The sequence below is a fragment of the Vitis vinifera genome, chromosome 5 (genome assembly GCF_030704535.1).
Source record: "Vitis vinifera cultivar Pinot Noir 40024 chromosome 5, ASM3070453v1".
Taxonomy (NCBI): domain Eukaryota; kingdom Viridiplantae; phylum Streptophyta; class Magnoliopsida; order Vitales; family Vitaceae; genus Vitis; species Vitis vinifera.
The window spans coordinates 26294958-26322613 of NC_081809.1; the positions used below are offsets into that span (position 1 = coordinate 26294958).

The window sequence follows — 27656 nt, forward strand, 5'->3', positions numbered from 1 at the left end:
TCAGCTTCTCACAAGGGCAACGAATTCTTCAATGTTCTTATCAGAGGTTCCACCTTCATTTACTGCCTCTTTAGCCAACTCCTTCCACCTCAAAGCATTCCTTTTCATCTCATTCCCCTTCTCTCCTTCCATGGCTTCCCTTATACACGCCTCTATCTCCTCTCTGTTAACAATCCCCTTGTCATCCCCTTTAGCTCTAATCCCTACTCCCCACACATCCTGCACAAACTTAGCATTAGTTGGTTGATCTGAAAAGTGAGGTATTGCAATCATTGGCACTCCCAAGCTCAGAGCCTCTAGAGTTGAGTTCCATCCACAATGAGTCATGAAGCACCCCACAGCTTTGTGAGACAAGACTTCAAGTTGAGGACACCAACTCACAACCAGACCCTTTTCAGAAGTCTCTTCTAGAAGATTGCCGGGGAGCTTTTCCCGTTCAGATTCTCTGACTACCTACAGGAAGTTGGTGTTGCTCCTCTTAAGGCCCAATGCCAGTTCCTCCATCTGCTCTTGTTCCAGTGAAGCCCAGCCCCCGAATGACACATAAACCACGGAGCTGATACCCTCTGTGTCTAGCCATGTGATGCAGGTGTCGTTGGTCGATTTGAAAATGCTGAGGCCGTAGCCTTTGTCCTGATCCAATCTATCATCTAAGTAAACTGATGGGAGGGTTGGTCCTACTGTCTTGATCATTGGCCATTGGCTTGCCATCGATCCAGTTCACTGCCTAATGAAATTCATTTAAAGATTATTCAACATTATAAGGTAATTATATATATATAAAAGGAGAGAACTAGCACAAAATGTTGAGTGAATAAGGAAACATTCTTTTATGCACCTAGGCTTTAGCCCAAAAGGTGAATTAGGTTTACACTTGTTTTATGATGGAATCAAGTGGTGAACATGGAAAGATCAATCTAAACTAGGAGGAGCTAAGCAAAAAACTGACAGCTGAAATTTAATATGGTAAGGATCTGAGTAAGAAAGAAAAAAAAAAACAACTTTCTTATGTACGTATTGGTACGAGGATGTAAATGGTTCCTCATGTTCCAACTTGTGGTAAGTGTTGAAGAAGACGCATTTCACTTTGTGGAAGGCTGAAAATTGATTCAAGTTTATCTTCATAATAGCTGGGTATGAGTCCATGTCCTTAACCAGAGATGGCAGATCATGATCAGTATCCAATGGTGGCAAGGAAGGTATTGATATCATTGACCCTTCCAAAGGAAGCTTGAATGTCCCATGGTTCTCATGGTAAGAGATGGCAGAAACAGCACATGATTGAGTGAAGAAGGGAGCTGCATCCAGACCCATTCGATCAGCCACATCTTGTGCCCATAGTATAACCGAGTCATACACAAGAATCCAAGCAGGGCTATCGGACCTGCTGTGCTTCTCAATAAGCTGAGCCAAGCTTTGAACCTACAATCCTAAAACGCTCCAGATAGGCCTCAAGACTTTCGTCTTTCTGTTGGCCAAGCTCATTAGATAGGAGCTCTATGGTAATGGAGCTAGACGCTTGGGCATGGATGGACTGAATAATAGAGGTTGTGGTGGTGACTAGTGTGACCTTGAGACCTTTGGAGACTAGACGCTTGCAGAACTGAAACATTGGACTGATGTGACCCTGTAAAGGGAACGGAAAAACCATAACATGTGGTCCAGTGATTCTTTAATCAGACCAAAGATAGGAGGTAGTATTTGTAGAGCTGCAGATGCTGGAAGGCCTAATCCTACATCTATCAAAGGCCAAAAAAGTGGCGCCGAAGTAATAGTTTTCTGTCTTCTGGCTTTTGTCTATTCATACCAGCTTCACCCAATAATTTTATCGCATGTGTAAAACTTTATCATTATTAGATGCTGTTACATGGTATTTCTGAATAAAATAGTCTTAAAATTCTTGTTGGAAGTTTTTCATGTGGTGTTTGACTTGTAGATAGAAGTATAGAAGGTCCTTTCAAAGATGGGAAGTGGATGAAGGTTGCTTTTTCTGTGGTATTTGTGAAGTTCTTCTTGTCACCAAGATATAGATAAAACTACCAATGGAAATAATTCCAAGAATTATGCAAATTAATCCAAAAATCATGCAAATCATGGTGATGATACACTCTCACCAAGCCTTTTATTACAGTTGGAAGTTCCTTGTGGGTGTATAGTGACTACCAGGTCAACCAACAGAATCCCATGCATGGCAGTAACATTACCTTCTTCCTCATAATTTTTTCATCTCACCTTTGGCCCTCCACCGAACCTACACAAGAAAGGCCCAAAGCTGATCAAGAAACAATGAAGCTTCATAGGGTCTTTCTATCCAGATGCAGGAAGTCCGCATGCAGACATGTCTATTTCACTGAGCCTAGCTCTCTCCAAGATAGTGCTTAGATCGTTACACCTTTCGTGCGGGTTGAGTATGTAATTACTTTCAGTATCTTGCCATATGATGTAGGAATGGGCCTTTTCGAAACTTTTACACAGTATTTTCTTATAGATGAAAATGGCATTTGAAAGATTATACAGCCGGATTTCGACAGATATGATATGAGGAGTTGTTCTCACAGCCAACAGCTTGACTGAAAACTTGAATGTCATACTTTTCAAATTAATATGAGATAAATTGAGTTCTTTTTTTTTTCCTCTCTTATTTCTTATAAAGAAAAGACTATCAATTTTATTTTGAATCGAAACAAATGGTGAATCTAATCCGTATTAGCCATGGGTACCTCCATGTTGGCGTTTAGAAAATTGAACATCAACCCAAGCTGAGATTTGTCCATAGAGATGGGCACAAATGAAACTGAATTAGCAGAGAGATTTTACTATTGAAATTTAACGTCAGCTGCATAAAATTTCTGTAACAAATTCTTCAATGTTCTTAAAAGAGCTTCCACCTTCAGTTACTGCCTCTTTTGCCAACTCCCTCCACCTCTGAGCATTCGTTTTCATCTCATTCCCTCTCTCTCCCTCCATGATTTCCCTTATACACATCTCTATTTCCTCTTTTTTATCGATCCCTTTTTCATCAGCCTTAACTCTAACCCCAACTCGCCACACATCTTCAACAAACCTAGCATTTGTTGTCTGGTCTAAAAACTGAGGCATGGCTATCATTGGCACTCCCAAGCTCAGTGCCTCCAGTGTTGAGTTCCATCCGCAATGAGTCAGGAAACACCCAACGGCTTTGTGAGCTAAAACTTCTAGTTGCGGACACCAACTCACAACCAGACCCCTCTCAGATGTCTCCTCTAAAAAATTGCTAGGGATCTTTTTCTCTTTCGATTCTCTGACTACCCACATGAAGTGGGTGTTGCTCTTCCTCAGGCCCCATGCCAATTCCTCCATCTGCTCTTTTCCCTGTGATGCCATACTTCCAAACGATACATAAACGACAGAGCCACTGCCCTTTGTGTCTAGCCATGTTATGCAGGAGTCGGCATTTTGCTTGAAAAGGCTGAGGCCGTAATCTCTGTCATCCTCCAACATTTTGTCCAAGTACATGGAAGGAACGGTTGGTCCTATTGCCCTGATTGGTCGTTGGCTTGCCATCCAGTTGATTACCTAATGGAATTCAGGCAGCGAATTTAACAGTATGAACCAATTGCTTAGCATATAGTGGTATGTTGTTCTATTTGTAGGAGTTATAGAAAGTACCTCATCTTCCAATTTGTCGTAAGTGTTAAACAAGATCCATTTCACTTTCAGGAGGAAGCTGAGTGCAGTTGTGTCTGAGCTCTTGCCATCAATAATCGATGGAAGATCATTGATACATAAGACTGGCATCCAAGGCATCGATGCCACTTCCCCTTCTAAAGGCATGTTCAACGCCCCTTGATTCACAAGGTAATAGATGACAGAAACAGCACAAGATTGAGTGAAGAAAGCAGCTCCATCCAGGCCTAGTCGTGTAGCTACATCTTGCGCCCATGGCATAAACGAGTCATACACAAGGATTTTAGCAGAATGGCCTCTTTTGAGTGGTAGCTTCGCTTAAGAGAAGAGGGTCCTAAGGGCCCCCCTAATTTTGTCCAAAAAAATTTTCTTAAATCTTAGGTGTTTGAAAATATATTGATCAACTTATAAGTTAAATCTATCTGTTTTGAATTAAATTAAATATTTTGAAATTGGATTTTAAGGGTCACTAAAGATATTTCTAATATAAAATCGTTAAGGGTCATTTTGATTTGATACAACCCTTATTGAGCTTCTTAATACTCTAATTTGACAAGAAAATGAGTAATAGAGACTTTAAGGATCCAATTCATAAATATGAGAGATTCGATTTGGTTAGAATACGGTTGTAATGAGAATGCTTGTAGCTAATTGAAGCCAAGTCAATTCAATTGATGGCTATTTCATGAAGAGATGAAGTCCTAAGGATTCCTGATCCCAGGCATCCACAATGACTGATCATGAAACCCCATCTTTGTGAGCTAAAAATTCGGATGAAAATATGGTGATATATCCTAAATATTTCATCGAAATATTACTCATCTGAAAATGTTTGTACCTGAAAAAGAAAAGGGTCGTACTGCTAATCAAGCCCCTGCCTTGACGAGTAATAAAAAAGTACATATTTTTTTCACATTTCCTTCTCCTGAATTATTGGTTCAGTCACTTTAAGGTAGAATTTTATCGAGACGCAGCCGCTGAAAGGCCTAATACTACAACTATTCAAGTGAGAGCGTTCTGTCCTCTAGCTTTAGTCTATTCCATGGTTTTAAAAAGCCGGATTGAATCGGCCTGATGAATTGGGCCAAAAAATGACTGAACCGGAATTGGATCAGACGATGTCTGTAAAACCATCTCCCCACCACGCCTGCCGCCTGCTGCCACCCATAAGATTGGTTCGCCCTCCCACTCCCACTAGCAATCTTGTCGAACAAGAAGCAGGCCAAATCTCAAATATTAGACTTTCGTTTTAAAATTTAATTTTTATGTTTTATATTTAATATCTTAATTTTTTTATTGAATATAATTTATTAATTTTAATGTTATGTTTAATATTTAATATTTATAAATTTAGATATAATTTATTATTTTTATTTATTAATTTTTTTAAAATTTTAATAATGTATGATATATATATTTATGACATCACATATTACTATCATTTTGATCAATGAACCATTAATCGATAACTTTTTTCGATCACTCAATTCTAAAAATATTGAATAAAAAGTAATCACACAATGGATATGTTCAAGATACTACAATATTGAATTGTCTGTGCCAACGTTTATTGCATCCTACTTTTGAATATCTCATGATCATATTATATCATATTTATCTCATCATATCATATCATATCATATATTAAAAGCTATAGGAATTGGCCTTTTGCAAAGACTATAAAATAATATTTCTCATTAAAATGCCCTTCAGAGATAAAGAATGCAGGCCTCTATTAGATATGATATCTAGGCTGTTCTCATGGCCTACAAATTGATTGAAGACTTACGTTTGATCGGTAATTTAAAATAGTTTCTGCTATTCAAAATGAAAACATGTTTAATAATTAGATATAGAAAACAATTTTTTATTTTTAAAAATTAAAAAAAAAAAAGTATCTTTTTAATTATTTTGTATTTATTTTTTTAAGCATATTTTAAAAAATAATTATATAAATATGAAGAATGATAAAAATAATAAAATAATACTTATGAATTATCTTTTTAAAAACAGTCCCGAAACAAAATTTTATTATATTATTCTTTTATGCAATAAATAATTGTCTTCTTATTTCTCTTTTACTTTCATGTTTGTTCTTTCCTTATTTAATCCCATCATATTAATTTTCTAAAGTAGTAATAAAAGGGAAAATGAGCATTGGTCCGGCTTTATTCTCATATGCCAACTGAGATTTTAGCGGGATGGCTGGATCTACTATGTTTCTCGATAAGCTCCGCCAAGCTTTGTGAAGCTACCATTCTAAAACGCTCCACATAGTCCTCTGTTCTTTCTTCTTCTTTGCGCTTCTCGAGCCCTTCACAAATGATCTCGATGTTGATGGAGCTAGCTTGGGCATTATAAATGGAGGCAGTTGGGATCACTAATGTGACCCTGGGACCTTTGGAGGCTAGGCGCCTGGAGAATTGGAGCATTGGATTTATGTGACCCTGTGAAGGGTAACGAAGGACCATAATATGTGTTTCACTAACTCTCTCACCTCTCTTCATCCTCTCCACTACACTCTCCTCTCTTCTTTAATCAGGCCATTCGTAGAAGGTAGTATTTATAGAGTACTTGCAGACAGTGAAAGGCCTAATTCTACAACAATCAAAGGCCAAGCAAGTGACCATCCAACACATTTTTCTGTCTTGCTTTTACCCCTTATTTACCAAGATTTAAAATATCCGATATATTACCAATATATCCTTAATATATCTAATATACGAGATCCCTGTAGAAAATCCAGGAAGATGTATGAAAAAGATTATCTTAGCTTAATTAATGGTACTTTAGGTGTTTCATATATTTGGATTGCACATATTGGATTCAAAATTCATTTGGCTTGTCCTTTTTTATTGATTTTAAGGATAGTTTTAATTTATCAAATTTTAAATTGTCAATATTCACTTCATTTCCTTTCCATCTTTTGAAGAAATTAAAAAAGTCGTATGATTAAATGCTTCTTTGCTCATAATTTTTTGTTTTTTTGGTCTTACAATAAAATACTACTTTGCTCATAATTTTTTTTTTTTTTGGACAAAATGAAATTTAATTGTTATAAGCACCTCGCTATTGGAGATGCTAATCCTTTTTCATTATTATCCAGAAAGGTAACACCCAAAGGGGGTGAAAGGTATATTTTCAAACACAAAACCTTTGTACTAATTGTAGAGATAAAAAATCATGAGGTTTAAAACCTCTAATCTAAAATCCAATATTTAAAATAAAGTTATACAGATTTACTTAGATATTTACCCTAAGACTTACTCTTCAAAACTTACAACTTGATCCACGTCTATGGCACAGTAATCTCCAATTACTCTAGTAAATTCACCTCAATCTCACTAAAGGAATGCCGGTCTTCCAACAACCCAAGATTCAAGCTTTGAATCCTTTCATGAGAGATTAGGAATAGTAGAGTAAGTTAAGTTTGATCCCTCTCTAAGTGTAAGGGGGGGGGGGGGGGGGGGGGGGGGGGGGGGGTTATATAGGCCTACAGGCCCTATGAAACCAATATCCCAAATTTTCTAAAGACAATATCCATGAATTTTCAAAATATATTTTGCCATATTTTAGAAAATTCTGGACGAGCACTCAAGTGCACTTATCCATCGCTCGAGCGCTTGAGCGGTTCCAACGCTTGAGCCTTGTTTTTCCAAAATAATAAATTAAACATTTTAATTGACAAAAAATATATCAATCCAATTTTAACCCTTTGAACGCCTAAGTTGTTGCAAACTAAAGCTTTTTCGACTCACCTGTGACTTTCTAATTAATCAAATAGCAACTTTGAATCTTCAATGAAAAGTAAGTCACCATCTAAAAAGTTTTCTAAACCAGAGAATAAATTAAAACAAAATTGTCAACAAGCAATGTATTAGACTCATTATCTTGTTCATTTTTTTTCATGAAACAATATATTGAAATCTCGTACAATATTAATGCTACACATATAGAAAGTGTGTTTTAGTGTGTGAATAATTAGGTAATTAATAGAATTAGATGGTTTCTTCCTACATATAAATGATGAGTTTGTCCCTATTATGTGATGAACTCAAAGACCAAGAACAAATAAAACAATAGCAACCAAAAGTAGTCAATCACAAAAACAAACACTAGGAATGAATTTGAGAAAGAAAATGGAAATGAAAATCAACAAATATCGATCCACATCCCAATCCAATCTTGATAACTCCTAGTGCATAGCCAGTGACAGAAAAATGCTAAACAAAGACCTATTAAATGAAAATAAATATGAACCAAATTAATTTTTTGGGAAAATAAGCTAAACTTTGTTTAATAAATAAATTAAAATCATTTATTTGAAATTGTTTTTAGTGCAAAGAAACTCGTTTGAAATTTCAAGAAAAATAATATAACAGATAATTACACTACATATTTGGTGGGGCTATTTAGCCAACCAATTAATTTATAAACCTTCTTCTAAGCTGTACCAACAAAAACAATATAACGTATACGAAGGTGTGAAACACATACCTAAAAAATAATGATAAAAATTTTATAGTCCATGTAGATGCCCGAGTTCATTTGGATCATCTTTGATCCTATCGTTTTGTATTCAATAGCCCATTGTCTTATACCTCATATCCCATGTCATTGCTCTGAAGGGTCGCATCGGAGCATCCATTGATACACTTTTTTAACATAATCACAATGTTGCCTTCTCTGCCTGTATTAAGTATCCATGATCCTCCACCAGTCATTAGAGACATAGGCTCAAACTCTGATTAGTTGAGCGATGTCTTAGAACCAATTTTCAAAGTTCCAGAAGACAAATGGGTCGACTTTAACACTACTGATAAGTTGGAAGATAAGGTCATTTCTATAATTCCTGAACAATATACAGGCAAATTGACCTGCAGCGCAAGCTACATGCATTCCTAACTTAGGACATTGCTTCAGAAGTACACAGAATCCTTCTAGGCTCTAAAGATGGAATTAACCAAACAAAGAGGATAAAAAGTGTGATAGGAACCATAGACAGAAGGTGGAATGATCATGAAGGCACACAAATTTAATACTATTAGGCACACACTCTAAATCTCGAAAAGAGAACCCAAAACCTTCCCATATTAAATTCCAGCATTCAGCCTGGCCTAGTTACACCTAGCTTAGCTTGACCTAGCTATCTTCACCACTTTGATTGATTATAAAACAAGTGTGAACTTAATTCGCTATTTAAGTTGAAGGTAGTTTTAGCATAAAAAATCGTTTTTGAAGAAAAATTAGATGTTCGATAAATTTTGAAAGCACTTTCAAAAAGTTGAAAAATCACTTAATAGTGTTTCCTGAAGATGCACTTGATAAGTGATTCCCCTAAAAAACTTCAAATAGAATACAACAATAGCACTGTTTCTATTCTAACATCGAATGCTCCTTAAATTCCACTAGGTGATGGCAAGCCACAGGCCAATCAAAACAATAGGACCAGTCATTCAATCAATGTACTCAGACAAGAGGTTAGAAAATGACAAAAATATGGATAGACACAAAGGAGGTCAGCTCAGTGGTTTACTTATCATTTGGGATCTGAGCAGGGAGAAGAGCAGATGGAGTAACTAGAATGGGGCCTGAAGAGGAGCAACAGCTACTTCTTGAGGGTAGTCAGAATCCAAAAAGGACAAGCTCCATAGCAATCTTGTAGAAGAGACATCCAAAAAGGGTCTGGCTGTGAGTTTGTCTGCCCAACTGGAAGTTTTGGCTCACAAAGCATAGGGGTGCTTCATGACTCATTGCAGGTGGAACCGACACTAGAGGTCCTAAGCTTAGGAGTGTCAACGATAGCAATGCAGCAATTTTCAGATCAAATGACTACTGCTAAGTTTGTTGTGGATGTGTGGGTAGTTGGCCTTAAGAGTTAAGATGGACAAGAAAGGGGATTGTTAAAAGAGAGGAAATAGTAGTGTGCATAAAGGATGTCATGGAGGGAGAAAGAGGGAATGAGTTGAAAAGGAATGCTCTGAAGTGGAAGGAGTTGGCTAGAGAGGCAGTAAATGAAGGTGGAAGCTCTGATAAGAACATTAAAGAATTCTTTGCATAACTTACACACAGTTGATGTTGATGAACAGCTATAAAATCCCATCTACTCTGGTTTCTTTCACAAAAAACAACCAAAATATATGAAGCTATTCCACAAGAGGAGCAAATATCCAAGGTTACACCAGTATGTATGTCCTCAGAATATATTTGAATCAAAACAATGCCATATATTAACATTCAAAATTCTAAATTTACATGAGTCTTAAAAGTTTGAAACTTATGAAGTTTCAGTATTACATAGAAAATTCCACTTTCTGATCTGAAGCATAAACTCATATATGGCATTTATTTCAAAAATAATACAGAGATATAAACGGGAAGCCCAGTTAGACCCCACTACTGTTTTGTGTGTATGTGTCAGGTTTTGGTCTATCAGCACCAATTTTTACAGCACTAGCAAACCTGTCCTCTTTATAATACTGATAGGAGAACTAAAAACCTATCTACTATATGACTTCAGAAAGTCACCTGTGTATAAAGAACAAGGCCAATACCTAAAAAATCATAAACAGTTGGATTGAAGCACTAAGAAATAGGCATATCCATTCTAAAGTGCCCAGATAAAATGAATCAATACTCTGTAATCAGCCAACTAACTTTGTCACTGGAACAGGTACTCTTAAGATACCAAAGAAGAGGGAAGCAAAATTTTTTGGCTGGAGTATTACCCTCTACATTCCCCCCGCTTCAGATGTATTGGCATCTTCATTTCGGCTGCCCAGTCTGACAATGTCTTCAACATGAATCTTCCCATCTGTTGCAGTGATGTCCATGAAAATATTAGTTATTGTTTATGGACCAATTTATGTTTACTCAACAGAGAAATTGACAGGAACAGGAACTGAGAGATCAAAATTTTTGATAAGTAATAAGCAAATATATTAAAAGCACAAAGAAAGGCACACCAAGTACATACGGAGTATACAAAGAGTGCCAAAAAGCAGGCAAAAGGAGAAAACAACAAACCACAACCCAAGCCAAAGGGCTCCCAAACCGACAAAACCAAGCCCTAAAAAGCTGAGTACAAGACCATCCAAACCAAGCCGCTGCCTGGCTCCCAAACCCACAATTCCAAGCAAAACAAGGAAGCTGTCCACTGTGAAAGCCTAACGCACAAGGAAGAGACTGAAAACAACCTTTTCCTCTCCACCTCCCATCCCCACCCAAGGCCCTATCTTGGGCACTCAGAAACCAAATCCAACCCACACTTCCTACTTTGTCTTCCTTTACTGCTTGAGAGGTTGTAATTAACAAAGCAATCCAACCTTTGAAGTTCCCTTTCAAACTGAGAAGCAGGGGAAGACCTCCTCTTACCTCTCGATCCCACCACTCTCCGACCCTTCCAAGCTTCCAACTTTCTCAGAAGGGAGTCAACTTCTTTCTCAAAGCCTTCCAAAGGCAAACCTAAATACTCACTGAAGGAGACGAAGTTCTTGTAAGAATCGAGAAAGTTCTCCTCTGACTCCACGTCCTTCCCACCCACATCTTCACTGCACTCGCCGGGTTCACACACACGTCAGCAGAAGGAAGAGTCTCTTGTGAAACCAGATCCAAACCTGCACTGAAAGGCAGAAGCAAAGGCCCACCACACTCATCCTTTCTTTCAACCTGAAACTCCTCAGTCTGCTCCCTCCATTGGATAATATCCCTTGCCAATGAAGCACCTCTGTCTTTGGGAGAAGAAGAAGGAAACAGAGTGAGATACCTACCCCCCAAGACAAAAGCAAAGGACAAACCCAAGCCCACAAAGCCATCTGCTTCAACCAAGAGGGCAGCATCAGCAGAAGGTGAACCAAACTCAGGACACAAAGCCGTCAACAAAATGCAGGGATCTGGGAGAAGCTTCTGGGTCCTCAGTCCTTCACCAGTAAGCAAAAGGGGCCTCTTAAAAAAAGCCACTGGGTCCACTAATGCATCAATCAACTACTCAAATGGGTTTCACCTGAGATCATAGACGACAGTACAAACCTCACACCTACCCCTCCCTGCTTTCTATCTTTTTCCAAAGGAAAAAGAATAAGCTATTCTAATCCATTAGTATCTTATGGACTTTTCATAATAACGCAATATGTTCCAAGATTGATAATAACACCCATTCTAATTTGCCTTTTGGCTGAGTCCAGCTTCAGGCATCAATACAAGGAACCAACTATATTATGCTGGCTATATAATGTGCCACTTTAAAGGAAAAATAAATGCTCTCTTTTTACATGTGTTAAACATAGATATGAATTCTTCTTGAATGTTTCTCAGCTGATAAATTGAAAGTCAAGCATAGTTTAGAAGTACAAAGAGAAGAACGATATTTCCAAATGAGGCTTTCGTTACTATTTTAATAGCCCACAACCAAAAACTAAAGGTCCCTACAAAAAGGCACCACCAAAAGCACTAGCTTTTCTCATTGAACATGTAAAATTCAATTTAACAAACCATCCAAAAGCCACTAGAAAAGAGTGATGTGAGACTTTTAACAAACAAGACTCAATTTTGTATAACTTACCTTTATCTTTGGAAAGGTTGCTGATGAGTTCTTGGATGCCTTCCTTGCCCAAAGTATCCTTCAAGTACAAAGCAGCAGCTGCCACCTCTTCAGGAGTTACTTTCCCATCATAATCCCTGCACATATACAGTGATGCTGATATATTTGACCATATAAAGGTACTGTCATTACATAAAATTGAGAATAGTTATTCAAACTAAACAAACTTACTGTACAAGAATGAGTTTAAGATTTTAGTAGCAGGCAAGTAAAAAAATAAAAAAGGTAATTTCATGACACGTGACACATGCAAGAGGCAGTATCACAATAAGCCAGGCCTAAATTTATCATAATTAACATGACAAAGATAATAATTAGAAAAAGACAATTATAGACAAACATGGATAATCTATCATATGGTGGTGCTTAGCAACACCAACATGGATAGTATTCGCTAAAAACATCTACAAATCTATTAACTTAAAGCCCAAAATTTGTTTTGTTGGCTGTTCTCTGATAGCCAACTCAATACATGATGATATAACAAAATTACTTCACCTTCTTAAAACTATACAGCTTATTCTGTAAGAACAAAAGGAAAACAAACAAGAAAATGTACAAAGGTCCAGTGGCAAAAATATGGCACTGACCTGCGCCAAGTTTCAAACAAACAGTAACAGAAGTTTTAGCACTGATGTCCAGATCTATCGTATTGATTTTATGGAAAAAATGAAAAACCTGATCCAGATTAACATTCTAATAAAACGTCAAATCAGCATGTCATAGTGATCTTAGTCTTTTTTTTCTGTTTGTTTGTGCTCATAGGAAAAAATATATTTCTCATCTTTACAGCTATAGGTTAATATAAAATATATCTGATTTTTTGTTAATACATAGAGGCTTGGATAATTGGCCCTTGTTCCCACACAAATTCTTCCTAATGATCCAAGGGATGGCTGAGTTTTTCGAGCCACTGGGTATGCATAGAAGGGTTATATTTTCTTTGTTTAAAGAGGGGACAGGGGGAGGATGGGGTTTTGTGTTTAAGGGCTAGTCTCATGCACTCATTATATCATGTACCACTTTTTTGTTTTTCTGCATCATATATTCATATTATATATTTTCTTACATGTTGGAAAATAAATAAAAATACACACACACACAAAAAACATGATATTATATGTATAGGCATGTTTATGTGTGTTTCAAAAAGTATAAAACAACATATAACCATTTCCATAAAAGACGCTGGAGTTAAAAGAGATGAATATAGGCATTCATCAACATCACTCATATGTCCACATTAAACACTAGAGTTCTACTGTTACCAACTCAAAGTCCCTAGAAGTTGCCAACTAGTATGCCTAAAAAGAAACTATTGGAACATACAAGTATAATTTTATTTTATTTTCATAGGCAAACAAGGATATATGCTTGCATAAATTATTCTGAAGTTCTTAACTTTCCAAGTTTGTTAATCATCCCCTGAAAAGAAAAATCTCAGAAAATGAAATCCATTCATCATCATTCCCAAGGTTGACATTCAAATCATTTATCATATGTTTCATTCCAATAATACATACCCATTATTAATTGGAATAATGAGTCACTTGAGCTTCAATCTTTTAACATGTAAAAATTTACAGATAGAATGACATTTTCTCTTGCTTCTCTTCATCATCAACTTTTTTAACCTTTAAAATACCTTTTGGGCAACAGTATAATAATTTTTAAAAGAAAAATTTGTTCAGTTTTTCTAACCATTACAAACATTCAAATTTTCTTGAATCATGTGTTCTAGTGTTTACCATAAGATATGTTTAAGATGTAATACATAGTGGTGATAAATATTAATTTACCTTAAGAATGTATCTTATTGTATGATTTACATCATATTTGGAAAGAGAAATAGAAGGGCTTTGAAAATGTTGAGTAATCAGATCAAGAGCTTAAATCCTTATTTATATGTAACTATTTAGAGTGGACAAAAGGGTCTTAGAGGTTGGGTCCATGCCTATGTTTGATTTTGTCAATTGGTTAGGCAACAACTAAGGGGAGGGAGTATTTTTTGTTTTCCCTTTTCTTGTTCTTTGCTTTGTTGCGCACTTGTATACTTCATGTGCACTTTGTGCTGTCGCGCTTATTAACATATTGCTCTTTTACCTATCAATATATATATGATTGGCATCACGTCTTATGTGTCATTTAACAACTACTCCAAGCACAAACAGAACATGAAAGCTGAAGTTAAGGAACTAGGAAAATTATCACAGGAAAAGAAATGAATTCTTACATAGCTGACTAGATTTTGGCAGGTAGTTAAAATTATCCTTTCTTACATTGAGGACTTCTCCATTTCCTCAAGTGGACTGGACCAAGTGCAACTGCATCCGGCTATCTAATAAAAGAGATAACTAAGTTATCCTTAGTTTCATTGGTCTATGTTGTAGTAGGGTTTTTCTAAATAAGATGAACAACTGCATTGATCTTTTGGGCTTACTGAACAGGCTATACCTTGAGCACTGTCAGACCATCCTCAGATAACCAGGTTTATGAAATCCCCAAACAGCCAATTATAGAATATGAAAATAAATACTTCATAACCAAACATGCCATCAATGTCAATCACCAAACCAAAATACAACCTACCCTTGAAAGCCTGAGTTTTACTTTACCTACAATTTGATTTCCTTGACTCCCAAACATAAATTCCAACCCTATAATTGTTACCATCACCTGAACCTACAAACCCATCTCTCCATTTCAAAATTAGTACTCTTACATTGTTTTGAGGTTGGTATGATATAAGTGGTCCATGGAAAGTCTGAACAGAAGGAAAATATACTCATCGAAAGGCTATCATGAGACTACTACATCATTTACTAACCTAAGATCCCTACATCCATTTTCACAACAGAAAAATTGGCATACAAAAACATACACCAAAGAATAATAAACCGTGAAGTATGATGATAATCAATTAAACACCTGTCAAGTAGTCGCCAACGATCACCAATTTTGGCATCAACATCATCAATTTCCTTTTCAAGGTTTTGAAGCATAGCATCCACCTGAGTGAAAGTATTGGAAACTGTTAACATTGTCTCAACTCTACCCATCATGCATCTCAATAAGTGTTAGAAAAAGGAATATTGTTTTGGAACTAAAACATTTTACCCTATCTATGAGTGCCGATGAAACCTCATCACCAACTGCCACTTTAGCAGCATGGTCACTTTCATCTCGAGCAGCTCTATATGCCTCCATGGCCTCTTTTTCACCATCTGTACCCTCTTTCTCTACCATGCTATTATAAAGCTCTATCTGCAAACATCAAATAAACTAACATGAGCTTAATATATACAGGATGTTAAATGATTCACAAAGAAGGGAGAACATGATAACTTGAATCAATGGTTTGCACCAATGAACTTAGTTAAAACTGATGGTTTTAATTTTCTATGTCCGCTATTCCTTTCTATAAGAGTGAACATATATTTAAGTCATCCTGAAAAGAAAAAAAAAATTTAAAAATAAGTGACAGATTAAGAACAACTGATAACAATTCAGGTTCACCCGATTAACAGTCCAGATACACCTCATCAAGATGGAAAACAAGGCAAAATTTCAATGAGTCTTAACATCAAAAACTTCTCAATCAAGGCAACCTCAACACCAAAAGACCTCTGAAAGATTAAATTGATGGTAACAAGAAGAAAATGAAAGGAACTCCAGAGTAGAAACAATATAGATGAAGCAGCATCTATTCATGCACCAAATGTGGATAAAATCCCTTTTTCACTTTTTTTTTTTTTTTTTTGCCTTTACTTTTCCACGCTTGGGATGGGTATATAGAAGAAAATACAAATGGTAGAATGCACAGTCAATGTGTACCTCCTTATTGACAAGCCTCAGAAATTCTTCACGCTCCCTACTCACTGACTGCATAAATCAGTAAAAAAAAAAAGGAAATCAAAGGATTGAACAGATTATAAACCTAAAGAAATTTTAGGGAAAAACACTCAACAGAACTTCAAAAACTAAAATGTTTTAAAATCCAAATCTCACCGATGCCGAAGCTAACACAGCCAATGCACGACTTAGTTCACATAGCTGCTCTTGTTTTTCCACTGCTCTTGCTCTAGCTTGCTCTTGCGCTTCTCTTGCTGTTGGAATAGTCATCTCTTTCAAAGCCAGGTCCTCTTGACTGACTACAGTCTCCTTAATCTTAGCTTGTTCTTCTTCCTCTTTCTCTTCCTCTTCCTACAATTTATTAGTTTAGAACTACTGATGTAGTTTAAGAAGTGCTTATTTTAGAGACTCAAGACTTAACGTACTAGAGCACACCTTAAGGTCTGAGGCTTTAAGTTCATTTAACAACCAAATTCAAAGTTTACCTGACAGACAGAAACTTAAAGACTAACATTTTGGGTGACACAGTCACACCACTCCAATTTGAATTGAAGAAAAAAGGTCAGGGCAAAGTCAAATAATCTTCTTCAAAATATACACAATATGGATAGGCTCAGCTTTTAACTGTACTACTCATCATATTTATGTTGGTATTGCCATTGGATATGACTTTGAGAGTCATGATGATATTACTGAAGAATATTTTTATCAAAATATTTAGCCTGATTGGAAATTGATACTAAAATAGCTTAAGATAAAAGGCAATAGAGTTTTTCTGCCAATGGAAAACTGAAAAATATGTTCAAGAAAGTAGGTTCCAGATCCAATGGGAGAGAATGTAAATCCAGCAAGAACAATATACAAAATATTATCAACCTTAATAAGTTCTTCCTGCATTTCAAGATACTCCAATTTCCTCCTCCTTTCTGAAACAGAATCTTCAGAAGGCAAAGCTGTAATACCAACAGTGTCCACAACCTCATCTGGCAGAGAAGACAGTGTTGCCTGAACAGCCTCCTCTGGCCGCACTTTTCCAGACACAGTGAAGGCTCTGCAAGTTATAAAAGACCAGGATAAGTCAGCTGTATTCCATATATTCCATATATATATACAAAAAAATGAGGCAGTGAGGAATAAATTTTCAAACAAAAAGGAAAAGCACACAAAAACCTGATGGAGCTCTATCCTACCTGGAAAGGATCAAAAGAGATGAGGGGACAGAATGATTCAGAGACAAATCCAACCAATCACGGAGCTGCAGAGAGAAGATAAGACTTCAATATATTAATAAATCAAACTTCAGTAAATGACAATTAATTAGTAGTTCCTCCTGATATAACCAACAGTTATTCTTTTGGAATGAAATATTTATTGATCTTGTTGATCATGCAAAATTTCCTTTAATACAATTTAATAATTTTTCCCATTAAAAAAATGAAAGAAAAATATATATTTCATACCTGATTAGAAAGGTTCAAGCATGAAAATAAGAGAAATTATTAGCATCCTTCCAGTGAAAAAGACAATAACAGTCTAATTACTAAAAAATGGGATCCATAGAAAAAAACTTAGATGGTGTTTGTTTTTTTTACTTAACTCTAAATAGAACTTAAAATTAAATAATACTTAATAGTGTTAATGGTTAAATATTAAGTTGTTTTTTTTTTCAATATTTTATTTCTACTAAATATTAAGAAGTAATGAAAAACTGACATGTTACTTTTAACATTCAGAAAAGTCAAATATTTTGGCCTTTTTTATTCAGTAAAAAAATATAAGAAATAAGTAATAAGTTAACAAAAAGCAAAAACAAACAAACAAACAAACGATTTGAAATCTGAAAGCAAGTTACTTTCAGCAAAAAGTTAATTTTTCTCTATCCTAAAGGAAAAATATGGAATAACATGAATAGATCACAGTACCATGAAGCCCATAATGATCTTCTGTGAAGGTAATACATATTTTTCTCATGCAGAATTGTCAACAATCCCAAACTAAGGATTGGAACCTACATCGATTTGCCATGTCCATTCACATGTATTGCCAGATGCTCCCCTAAAAATTTAAGATGCTGACTTCCCCACATGATTTTAGTCAGTGTTGAACAAGGGCATTGGAGCCCCAAAACTGAAGAAAGGGGCCTCACTGACTCAAACTTGAATTGCAGTCAATATGGACCCAATACAAAACCTATTTAGCTTATCAATGCTTGAAGGAATGATACAGGACTAAACACTGAAACTGGACTTTCAATGGCCTGGACTGGCTGGGCAACAAGGACCTGCCACCTGGACCTCAAACAGATTGAAGGTGACCTTCATGGCCCCCAATCCTGAAACTAGGCTACAATGGGCCTTCAATAATGAAAAAAGGGCCTTGAGAGCATCAACAACAGTTTATTAGCTAAACCACACTTAGAATAAACAGCCCATGTAGCTCCTGAGGCGGGTTCAGGTGGCAAGATGATAGGTTGATAATGTCAAATGAATTCCAGTACCAAAAGAACACCTACCAAAAAAAATACATGGCTGACATAAAGCAAATTTTATGCCCACAGATGAGCATTTTCCCTTTAACACAAATTTTCACCACCTCATAATGCATGATGAGAAAATAATGACCTTAAAGACAACTGCTGATGTAGTTACAGATGTTGACAGGAGTAGAGAGAAAAACATAATCTGACATGAACTACAGCAATCTTAAAGAGAAATCCAATTTAGATTTGTTTAATCTCTTGCTACATTAAAAACAGTTTTATTTCTTTTAGGCTATGTTTGGTTCCCGGAAAATATGAGCTAAAATGCGAGGGAAAGAAAATAGAGAGGAAAAGTAGAAGGAAAGAAAAAGTGAAGGAAAATAAAAAATACATTTAAAATCAATAAATTATTTTTATATGCTATTTCAAACTCATTTCACTTATTTTTCCTCTTCTATAAAAAGATTAAATAATTTTAAAATGTATAAATTTTTAACTAATTTTAATTATATGTGATTTTCTTTCGTATTTTCCATGTTGAATCCAAACATGAGAAAGTCATTTTCCTTTGGCCTTTTTTTCTTTCCTTAGTATTTTTCGGACACCAAAAATAGCCTTAATGCCTAAATAAGTTTTTTTTCCACTTTCCCATATCTATTCCTATTGCAGTAAGCAAAGATAAGGAATTCCTATCAAGGAAGAGAACCACAAGAGTCTATATATGATTCTATAGCCTTTCAAAGTGAAAACAGACTTTTAATAAAAGCTTTTAGTATCTATTATGCTTCCTTTGAAGATGTGGTTGTCTTCTTTCTAAAAGTGGTTGTCTTCTTCAACTCTTTCATCACATTCTATAACTTAAGGCTACATTTGGTTGACTAGATGGGATAATATATATATATATATATCATAGGATATCATTTCCAATGGGATATGACATTAGAAATAATATCCTTGGATATTATAGCTGATGGAAATGATATTCTAGAATATTATATCCGATAGGATATATTGTACCATATTTTTGTTTGGTTTGTAGAAGATATCCAATGGGCTATGTTGTACCATACTCATGTTTAGCTTGTAGAAGGAACAAAAATAAGATGGAAAATATATTACATTTCAATGTTTGATATTTTTTTTTTATATATGAGTAAGCAAAGAAATATTAAAAATATCAAAAAATAAGCTACACACCAAGATATACAAGACGAATATAATTGCTACCAAAAGGCATTTGCCAAAAAAGAGAACACTAAAATAACTAGTCCTTTCCTCAACTAGATTTCACCCAATCTACAAAATCAATTAAAAGCATTGAGTTTTGCTCTATGTACATGCTAAGCCATGACACTAGATTACTAAAAAAAAGAGCACTTTAGCACTTGAACTGACTAGTCCTCACTTGCAAACAATCTTTGATTCATTTCTTTCCAAATTGTCCAAAAAAAATGCACAAGTAGCTCTCCAGACCTTCTAGCATTTTCTTCCCACAAAAAAGTCATGTCAACCTAATGAGTCTCCCTAATCGTAAAAGGAAGGACCCACTTGATCTCAATACTTTTCAAAATAAAAAACATATTGTTACACAATGTTTGCTATTCAAAATAAAAAAACATATTGTTACCCAATGTTTGTTATTAAAAAAATATATCCCTCTCATATGATATAATTTGGAAATTATTCTACAATTTATAATTTAGTAAGTAATGTTTTATATCTTCATTAATAATATTTATGATTAAAACATTTAAAATTTACAAATAAAGAAATATTAGATTACATGGTTAAATATAAAAAAGCATTTTGCATGTATTAAAATATTATATTAAATAAAAATATGTATTAATATTATTTTAGGTTATATTATACACTTTTTAAAATTTTTTTTCCTTTTTGAATTAAAATTTAATTTTTTTTAAATCAAAAATTTTTTGTTTTGCAAAATGAGTGTGATCTAAAATAAAATGAAGAAAATGGATGGGACAAGTTAATTTATGATCCAAAGAATATGTATATCCAATATCTCAACTTAGGATTATTATATCTCACATAAAGAGGATATATAGTAAAGAGGTTGGATAAGTTATTCCATCATTTATTTTATCCTATGATGGTTGAACATGAGATATGATAAGTGATGGAATAACTTATTGTATCCTATCACCAACCAAATATAGAATAGGATATGTTATCTCATATCTTATTTTATCTCATACTATATCTAGTCAAACAATCACAGCTTAAAAAAACTTCAATATGTTGAACATCAAAGGATCACACACCAATCTAGATGCACGAGGCAATGAAGGAAAACAAAATGAGTTCCCTAATAATCTTAAATCAAATAAAAATATAGAAACATTTTAGTTATTTGAAGGCAAAGAAGGAAACGAAAGAAATGTAGGGTCACACATCAATCTAGATGCAGGAGGCAGGAGGCAGGAGGCAGGAGGCAAAGAAGTGAAACAAAATGAGTTCCCCAATAATCTTAAATCAAATAAAAATATAGAAACATTTTAGTTATTTGAAGGCAAAGAAGGAAATGAAAGAAATGTCAAGGATCAAGCATAAAACCTGTTGCCGCATTTCTTCAACTGAGCGTAATCCAAGCATGCCTCGCTCCCTACAATCTTCACGAAGCTCAGCTTCTGAAAGAGACTCCACACCCTCGGCTTGAATCAATCTATCATCATTTTTAATCCTAACAAAAAAAATATAAACAAATTATACACATGCTAATATAACATTTAATCAATTCATCTCTTGTATCAGGCAACTAGGCTCAGTTCTTTTTCCATTCATTGCCCCCAATTGTAGCGATTACTAATGGTTGAGCAAAGCATCATATACTCCACAATTAATGCAAGGACTGCTGAATCTTTAATCTGAAAGGATAATGTGTCCAGGAAGAGCACCCTTGAAAGCTTTCATGCGGTGCACCTTTCCTGCATTTATTTGAAAGTCTTGCAACTGAGTAGGGTCATTGGATAGTCAGAAGGATAGTGGGAGTAGCCGGGTCTTCAATTGTGTCTTGTACAAAGCAAGGTGCATCCAAGTTTACAACACGTTTAATTTGACACTCAAGCTTAAGTATTTCAGGGCTCAGCTTGATAGGGCTGCAAACACTTGCAGATCCCAAAAAAGAAAGCCTCAAGTCATCCACATTTAAATCTTTCATAATCCTTAGGTTAATATCCTAAGTTCTACGCATTTAAATTTAGCTGTTAGCTGACTAGCTCCCCAGAATAATGTTAATAAGTTCAAAATTTTGATAGGAATTGAATCAGAAACAAACAATCAGAACTTGTTAACTCATCATTAATCTCAGATGATCAATTTTTCAGAACTCCAAACACTTAAATGTAAACAAAAGCAGCCTAGTTTGCATAAATGCTGCCAACAAAGTAACTATGACAAACTTATGATCTTCTGAGAGAACCACCAGGTATTATAGTGATCAAGTAGCTCAATAAATTATCAAGTAAAACACAAAGAAGTTTAAGACAAGTATCAACCAAACTTGAACAGGACTCTAATTTAACCACACAAAGTTAAAACCTGGCAGTTGGCTCAGCTCTGTTTAAATTTTGTACAACCTAGTTTCCAACTTGCCTTCCAAACTTATTGATAAGATTTATATATATATATATATATATATATAGATAAATAAATAAGCAATTATATTAATAGCACTTGGAAAAGGCACTTGTTAATAAGATATGCAAACTACTTTGAGTGGAGAAAATGTATCTCACCATTGAAGTCTTTTTCGGAGCATATATCGCAAATATGCATCTGTCCCAAATGGGCTGATTCCCATATACTTGCACATATTCACCAATCGTGGTCTGATAGCAGAAACAGATTTTAGAAACAGAAACTAATGTCGGATAACCACACCAAGGAGAAACTAGCAAAATCAAATTAAATGGAACAGATAGATTCTCATCCCAAAACAGTCACAATAAAATCTAACCTGCTGATATTATCTAAAGTAAGTTCGTCGTTGAACAACTTGGCAAAGGCTAAAATTTCATCATTGGAGACACCAGCTCCTCTTCTAACCTGCAACAACACACCAGGTCAGATGAATTATAATATATATATATACACACACACGCATATATTAAAAGCCAGGGATGCACTGTCAACAGTATACTTATCTTGTTTTCCTTTTCCCATAAAAAAAATTAAAATAAATAAACAAATAAGTCATCAAGATAACCATAGGGATGCACAATAAATCACATACTCTGTTCAAAAACTCATCAAGATCTTCTGCCGTTTTCTTAATTTCTCCACTCCGTGAGTTTTGGACTTCCTTCGCCATTTCTTTGACAGTGTCCTGAAGAAATCTCGCATACTCTATTCTTGCATTAAGCCTCCTTTTCAATGCTTCCTATGTGTTGAACATTTGAAGCATGATCAGTAAAAGACCATAGATACATGCATATGAGTGTTTGTGAGTATGCATGCAAGTTTGCACAGGCACATTCTGCTCAATATGATGACAGGAAAGTGCCAATTCAAACAAATACACACCATAACAGAAAAAAGGGTGTATTGCCTGATGCAACCAGATAGGTGGTGCCAAATTTGGATCACAAGACCATAAACTGGTGATTTTTTTATTTTTTTTTGTGGGACAAGGGCACTTGGTAGGTCCCAATCAAGAGTTTAGGTACAACATAAATCACACACCCCAGTAGCACTTTGAAAAGGAAAACAAAAGCCAATAAATGAATAGCAAGGTACGGTACCTGTTCTTTCATTTTATCTTGAAAGGTTGATGGCAGCATGTTAGGGAATAATTTCAGGAATACCGGAAGCAAAAACTCCATAAATGGGACTATTATAAAAACTGCAAAAGGAACCAGCCTGAAAATATCGGCTGTGGTTCGTGTCAGTTGTTGCCTCTCTCTTCTAGAGAGACCCTTCCCACCAGCAAGTTTTAAAAGCAATCTTGAACTGATTCTCACGTCAGCCCAGAGTAGTTTAAAACCCAACCAATAATGTTGTAATGTTGATATGATTTCATTCTTCCAATGAATTAGTTTCTTAGCCCAATCCTCCCTGCAGAAAGGTATAGCACATCAAATAAGCAAGATAGGTGGAGTCCTGTTGGTTAAGTTCAAAAAAGATTAAACACACAAGGAGAAGAAATCTAACCTGCTCATAGAAGCTACAGCTCTCAAAGCTGGACCAATCCCTAATAGCATGGCCCATGTTTTTTGTAAAGGTGATTTAGCACCCTTTTGAGATTCTAGCAGCTGTTTAGCTTTTGCTTTGGCCTTTGCTGTACTCAAACCTTCTACAGCTTGATCACATTCCTGAGGAGATGCTTCTTTTCTCGTTTTAGCAGCCTGCTTTTCATTTTCCTCATCATCACTGCCCAATTCACGTTGTCCAGCTGTAGCAGTAGAAGCATTACGAACAGATTGCAACATCAACCTGAATCCCATTGGACAAATAAATTCTGATCTTCCATTTCCAATACCAGATGTCGTGATTCCAGAATAGCTATGCCTAAAGAGTCCTAGGCCTGAAAAGCTTAGAAATGCGTCTTTAGCAACAAAAGTTGAATTCCCATCATTTATGCCAGTAAAGTCCAAAGAAGTATTATTTGTAGCAGAGCTTGAGCCTTGTGAATCCAAATTCTGGGAAGATAATAAATTCCCAAAGCCCCCATTCCTAAAGCTTTGAAAACTTTGGATGGGTCGTATGGAAACATTCAGGTAATCAGAAATGAGCTTCCTCCTTCTCAAAATTGCTTTGGATGCCATTATCAAGTTATCCTGCCTTCAAACAGAGAAATATATTCACATTTCTTAAGCCCTTGCTCAATTGGCCTGCTAGGAACAATAATAATTAATGACACATGAAAACCAAGATAGCAAAATCATAGTTGTTAAAAACTTCCGACAATACGACAATACATATTGCAATTTATATCTTATCTTAAAGTGTATCTTACTATACACATATGATACACGATACATGATATAACAATACAACAATACATACATCTTCAACTTTTTCATATATTTTTAAAAGAAATCATTTTTTTTTTTTTTGTTAAAAGAATCTTATTATATTAATTGTTTAAAATGTATAGAGAGGTTAAAAATTGAACATAAAAGGAAGAAATAGGTAAAATAATTCTATTTGACAAGCTACATTCTTATTCTATATTAGAAGTCAAGTAAATTAATTTTTACAATAAATATTGAAGAATTTTCATTTGAATGGTTTGAATGTTGACAATGAAAATGATAATGATGATGGAATAAAAATTTTACTTATTATATTAGTTTCTTTTATTTTTTATTTTTTTTAATTTCTTTTCTAGTAGGAAGGAATGATGACTAACATTAAAAGTTGGAACTTTGAAGATGACACACACACATACACACACACACACACACACACATATATATATATATATATATATATATATATATATATATATTAAAATTTGGAATTAAAAATCATATCTAAAAATTTAAGAAGTTTATTTATGTGGATTTCTTATGAATATATACATTAAAGTCATATTTTGTTAATCAGACTTTTCAAAACTCTAATATTCAATGTTTTCATATGTCCAATAAAAAATATTCAATGTTTTCAAATGGTATTGAACTTTTCAAAAATCTTTAAATCCTACCATCTTTCATAAAATTGGTTATATATATACTACATACTTGATACTTCTAACATGTATGCATATTTTTTCTATTTATTTTTCACTATATAAAAAAACTTACAATACACAATACAATATGATATATGATACAAAAAAATAGTAAACAATACATGAGACATTTTACAATTCAACAATTATGAGCAAAATAATAATGAAAAAAGCATTGCCACAAAGAGACATAGGAACTACAAGATGCCAATCATAAACTACCAACTAAAACTACATCCCCATTAATAATGACATATTTCAGTATATTATTCAGTCCTGCCCAGCCAATATGTATCAAGAACAAATCAATCAAAAACAATGGGACCCATTGTTGTGACCAATTGTATGAAGCAAATAATTTCTCGAAATGCACTCATCCCATTTTCAAACTGGCTGCAAAAGATGGATTTTCATCATCAAATGATACATAAATGACAGGAAGTCCAAATTCACAAATTAGAATCAAAAAATTAGAACAAAGAAAGAAAGCTTAAGAAGAAAAAAAACCCCATTGTCACTACAAGAATCCCACTGATTTTTGCATTGTAATAACTTCTACCCTAAAAATCAATGAAAATATAAAAATCACTTAACCGAAAAAATAGGAAAATGGTTTTTCAACACTCATTACCCCATTACAAATAGGGAATGCAATAAAGCAAATTAAATGTAATTAACAGCAAATCCAAATCCAAAATCTGAAATAAGATTATAAACTAAAAAGGTGATCAATGCACAAATCACAATAGTTCTCATATTGCAAACAGCATAAATTTTTTAACTTCTCCTCTAAAATCAATGAAAATATACAAATATTATTCAACTGAACAACCACTGAAAAAGTTCTTCAAAATCTAGTACCCTATACCTTATTGCAATTATTAAAACACTTTGTATCCTCATAAGAAATATTAGAACACTTCTTATCTTGGGCTATTTCATTAAAAATCATCAACAAAAAAAACAAGTTCACCAACAACCTTAAGCTATTCTGATCCTATTTCAAAAAACAGTAGTCAAACATCAACAACAAATCAGAATAATCTACAAGTTATAGAGACCAGTCTCTACTGAATAAAGTAACCAAACATCAAAATAAACAGCAGAATGAAGCTCTTAACCTCGTTGCTGCAACAGCTCAACAAATTAGAATCACAGCCATTTTTATATTGAAAACATGAAAAATAACCTCTCTAAAATCAATAAAAATATACAAAAACAATATAGCCAACCAAACAAAAAGGTTCTTCAAAACCGAATATCCTATCACAGATATGAAATCGCTTTCCTTTCTAATTCTATATTTCATAAAATAATTCATCAACCAACAAAAATTCACACCAGAGAATATTCCAACAGTAGAAGGAATCGACATGCAACATACGTCACAATATCTACCCAAACAATAACAATAATTGAAATGAAATGCACAAACGAAGCCAGCAACTGAACTAAAAATTGATGAATAAGCAAAATCTTGCTATCCAAGAAACATTTAAACATCCGAGACTCATTGGAATCCAATAGAAAGTAATCTATCAACTTCCTAAAAACCCTAATTCATAGCAAGATAAAAAATTAAAAAAGACATGAAAAATAATTAAAAGAAATGTGAAAAAATGAAAAAAGAAAAAAACTGAATCAGCGAAATTGATGATAAAGAACACGCTTACAGGTTGATTGAGACTCGGAAAAGCTGATGAAGAGATGGGAGAGGGTAGTTTGTAGAGAGAGAAAGAGAGAGCTTTAGAGAGAGAAAGCGGGGTCTCGGGAAGCGGGGGCTCGGGAAGCGAGTGGTGAAAGAGCTCAGCTGAAAAATGGTGTAGAGGCTTAATAGAAGGGGACGAGGGTGGCGTTTAGGGTGAGGCTGAGGAGCAGGTGTGACCGATGCTGTGAAGCGTTGATTGGCGTAGATTTTTGAGTGGGACCCGTGGGGAGGGCGTCGTGGACTTTGACTTGTCGGAACGCGAGATATTGGTGAATGTCTCGCGATGGCGATTCGAGCGCGTGCGGCAGTTTCTGTCTCTCTGCCAGTGATAGGATTCATAATTTTATTAGGATATTTTTGTCAATTTTAAAAATGTATTTATTATGATTTTTTGAAAAATTTATTCCATTTTGGTTTTTTTGTTTTTTTCAATGAAATTCATAACTTTAGTAGGATATTTTTATATATTTCTGTAACTTATTTACTAAGAAATAAAGTACAAATTGTTGTTGTTGCTCTACTTAATTTGTTTGGAAATTATATTTTGAAATATTTCTATTAAAGCAAAAATAACTTTGATATTTTAAAATTCTTAAATAAATAAATTTACATTTAAAAAAATATAAGTTTCCATATTTCTTTAAAATATGAATGA

At 34.6% G+C, this 27656-nt stretch overlaps 3 protein-coding genes and 2 pseudogenes across 6 annotated transcripts; 1 reads left to right on the forward strand and 4 right to left on the reverse strand.

The window, feature by feature from the left end:
• Nucleotides 1-711, reverse strand: LOC132252537 (UDP-glycosyltransferase 74E2-like; annotated as a pseudogene).
• Nucleotides 712-912: 201 nt separating this feature from the next.
• On the reverse strand, nt 913-2726 carry LOC100245769 (mogroside IE synthase-like). Its single transcript, XM_059737120.1, has 4 exons — nt 2721-2726; nt 1571-1627; nt 1015-1422; nt 913-951 (listed from the first exon to the last, which is right to left on the reverse strand). The coding sequence occupies exons 1-4, from the start codon at nt 2724-2726 to the stop codon at nt 913-915; spliced, it is 510 nt and encodes a 169-aa protein (XP_059593103.1).
• Nucleotides 2727-2832: 106 nt separating this feature from the next.
• LOC109121496 (mogroside IE synthase-like) lies at nt 2833-6176 on the reverse strand. Its single transcript, XM_019219936.2, has 3 exons — nt 5873-6176; nt 3649-3962; nt 2833-3555 (listed from the first exon to the last, which is right to left on the reverse strand). Exons 1-3 carry the CDS (start codon nt 6171-6173, stop codon nt 2833-2835), a joined length of 1338 nt encoding a protein of 445 aa, XP_019075481.1. The 5' UTR covers nt 6174-6176.
• Nucleotides 6177-9236: 3060 nt separating this feature from the next.
• Nucleotides 9237-9727, forward strand: LOC100854041 (UDP-glycosyltransferase 74E2-like; annotated as a pseudogene).
• A 259-nt stretch (nt 9728-9986) lies between these two features.
• On the reverse strand, nt 9987-27164 carry LOC100257815 (uncharacterized). Of its 4 annotated transcripts, none has more exons than XM_010652428.3 (15): nt 26967-27164; nt 23769-24448; nt 23360-23672; nt 22852-22998; nt 22576-22664; nt 22355-22447; nt 21174-21300; nt 17308-17372; nt 16994-17168; nt 16274-16468; nt 16100-16147; nt 15383-15529; nt 15194-15276; nt 12227-12342; nt 9987-10480 (listed from the first exon to the last, which is right to left on the reverse strand). In XM_010652428.3, the coding sequence occupies exons 2-15, from the start codon at nt 24380-24382 to the stop codon at nt 10398-10400; spliced, it is 2295 nt and encodes a 764-aa protein (XP_010650730.1). In that variant the 5' UTR covers nt 24383-24448; nt 26967-27164; the 3' UTR covers nt 9987-10397. The 4 variants fall into 4 exon arrangements, with proteins under 4 accessions (XP_010650730.1, XP_019075713.1, XP_002275474.1 ...); XM_019220168.2 differs by having other exon boundaries at nt 23769-24394; nt 26967-27125; XM_002275438.4 differs by having other exon boundaries at nt 23769-24398; nt 26967-27125.
• Nucleotides 27165-27656: the final 492 nt, after the last annotated feature.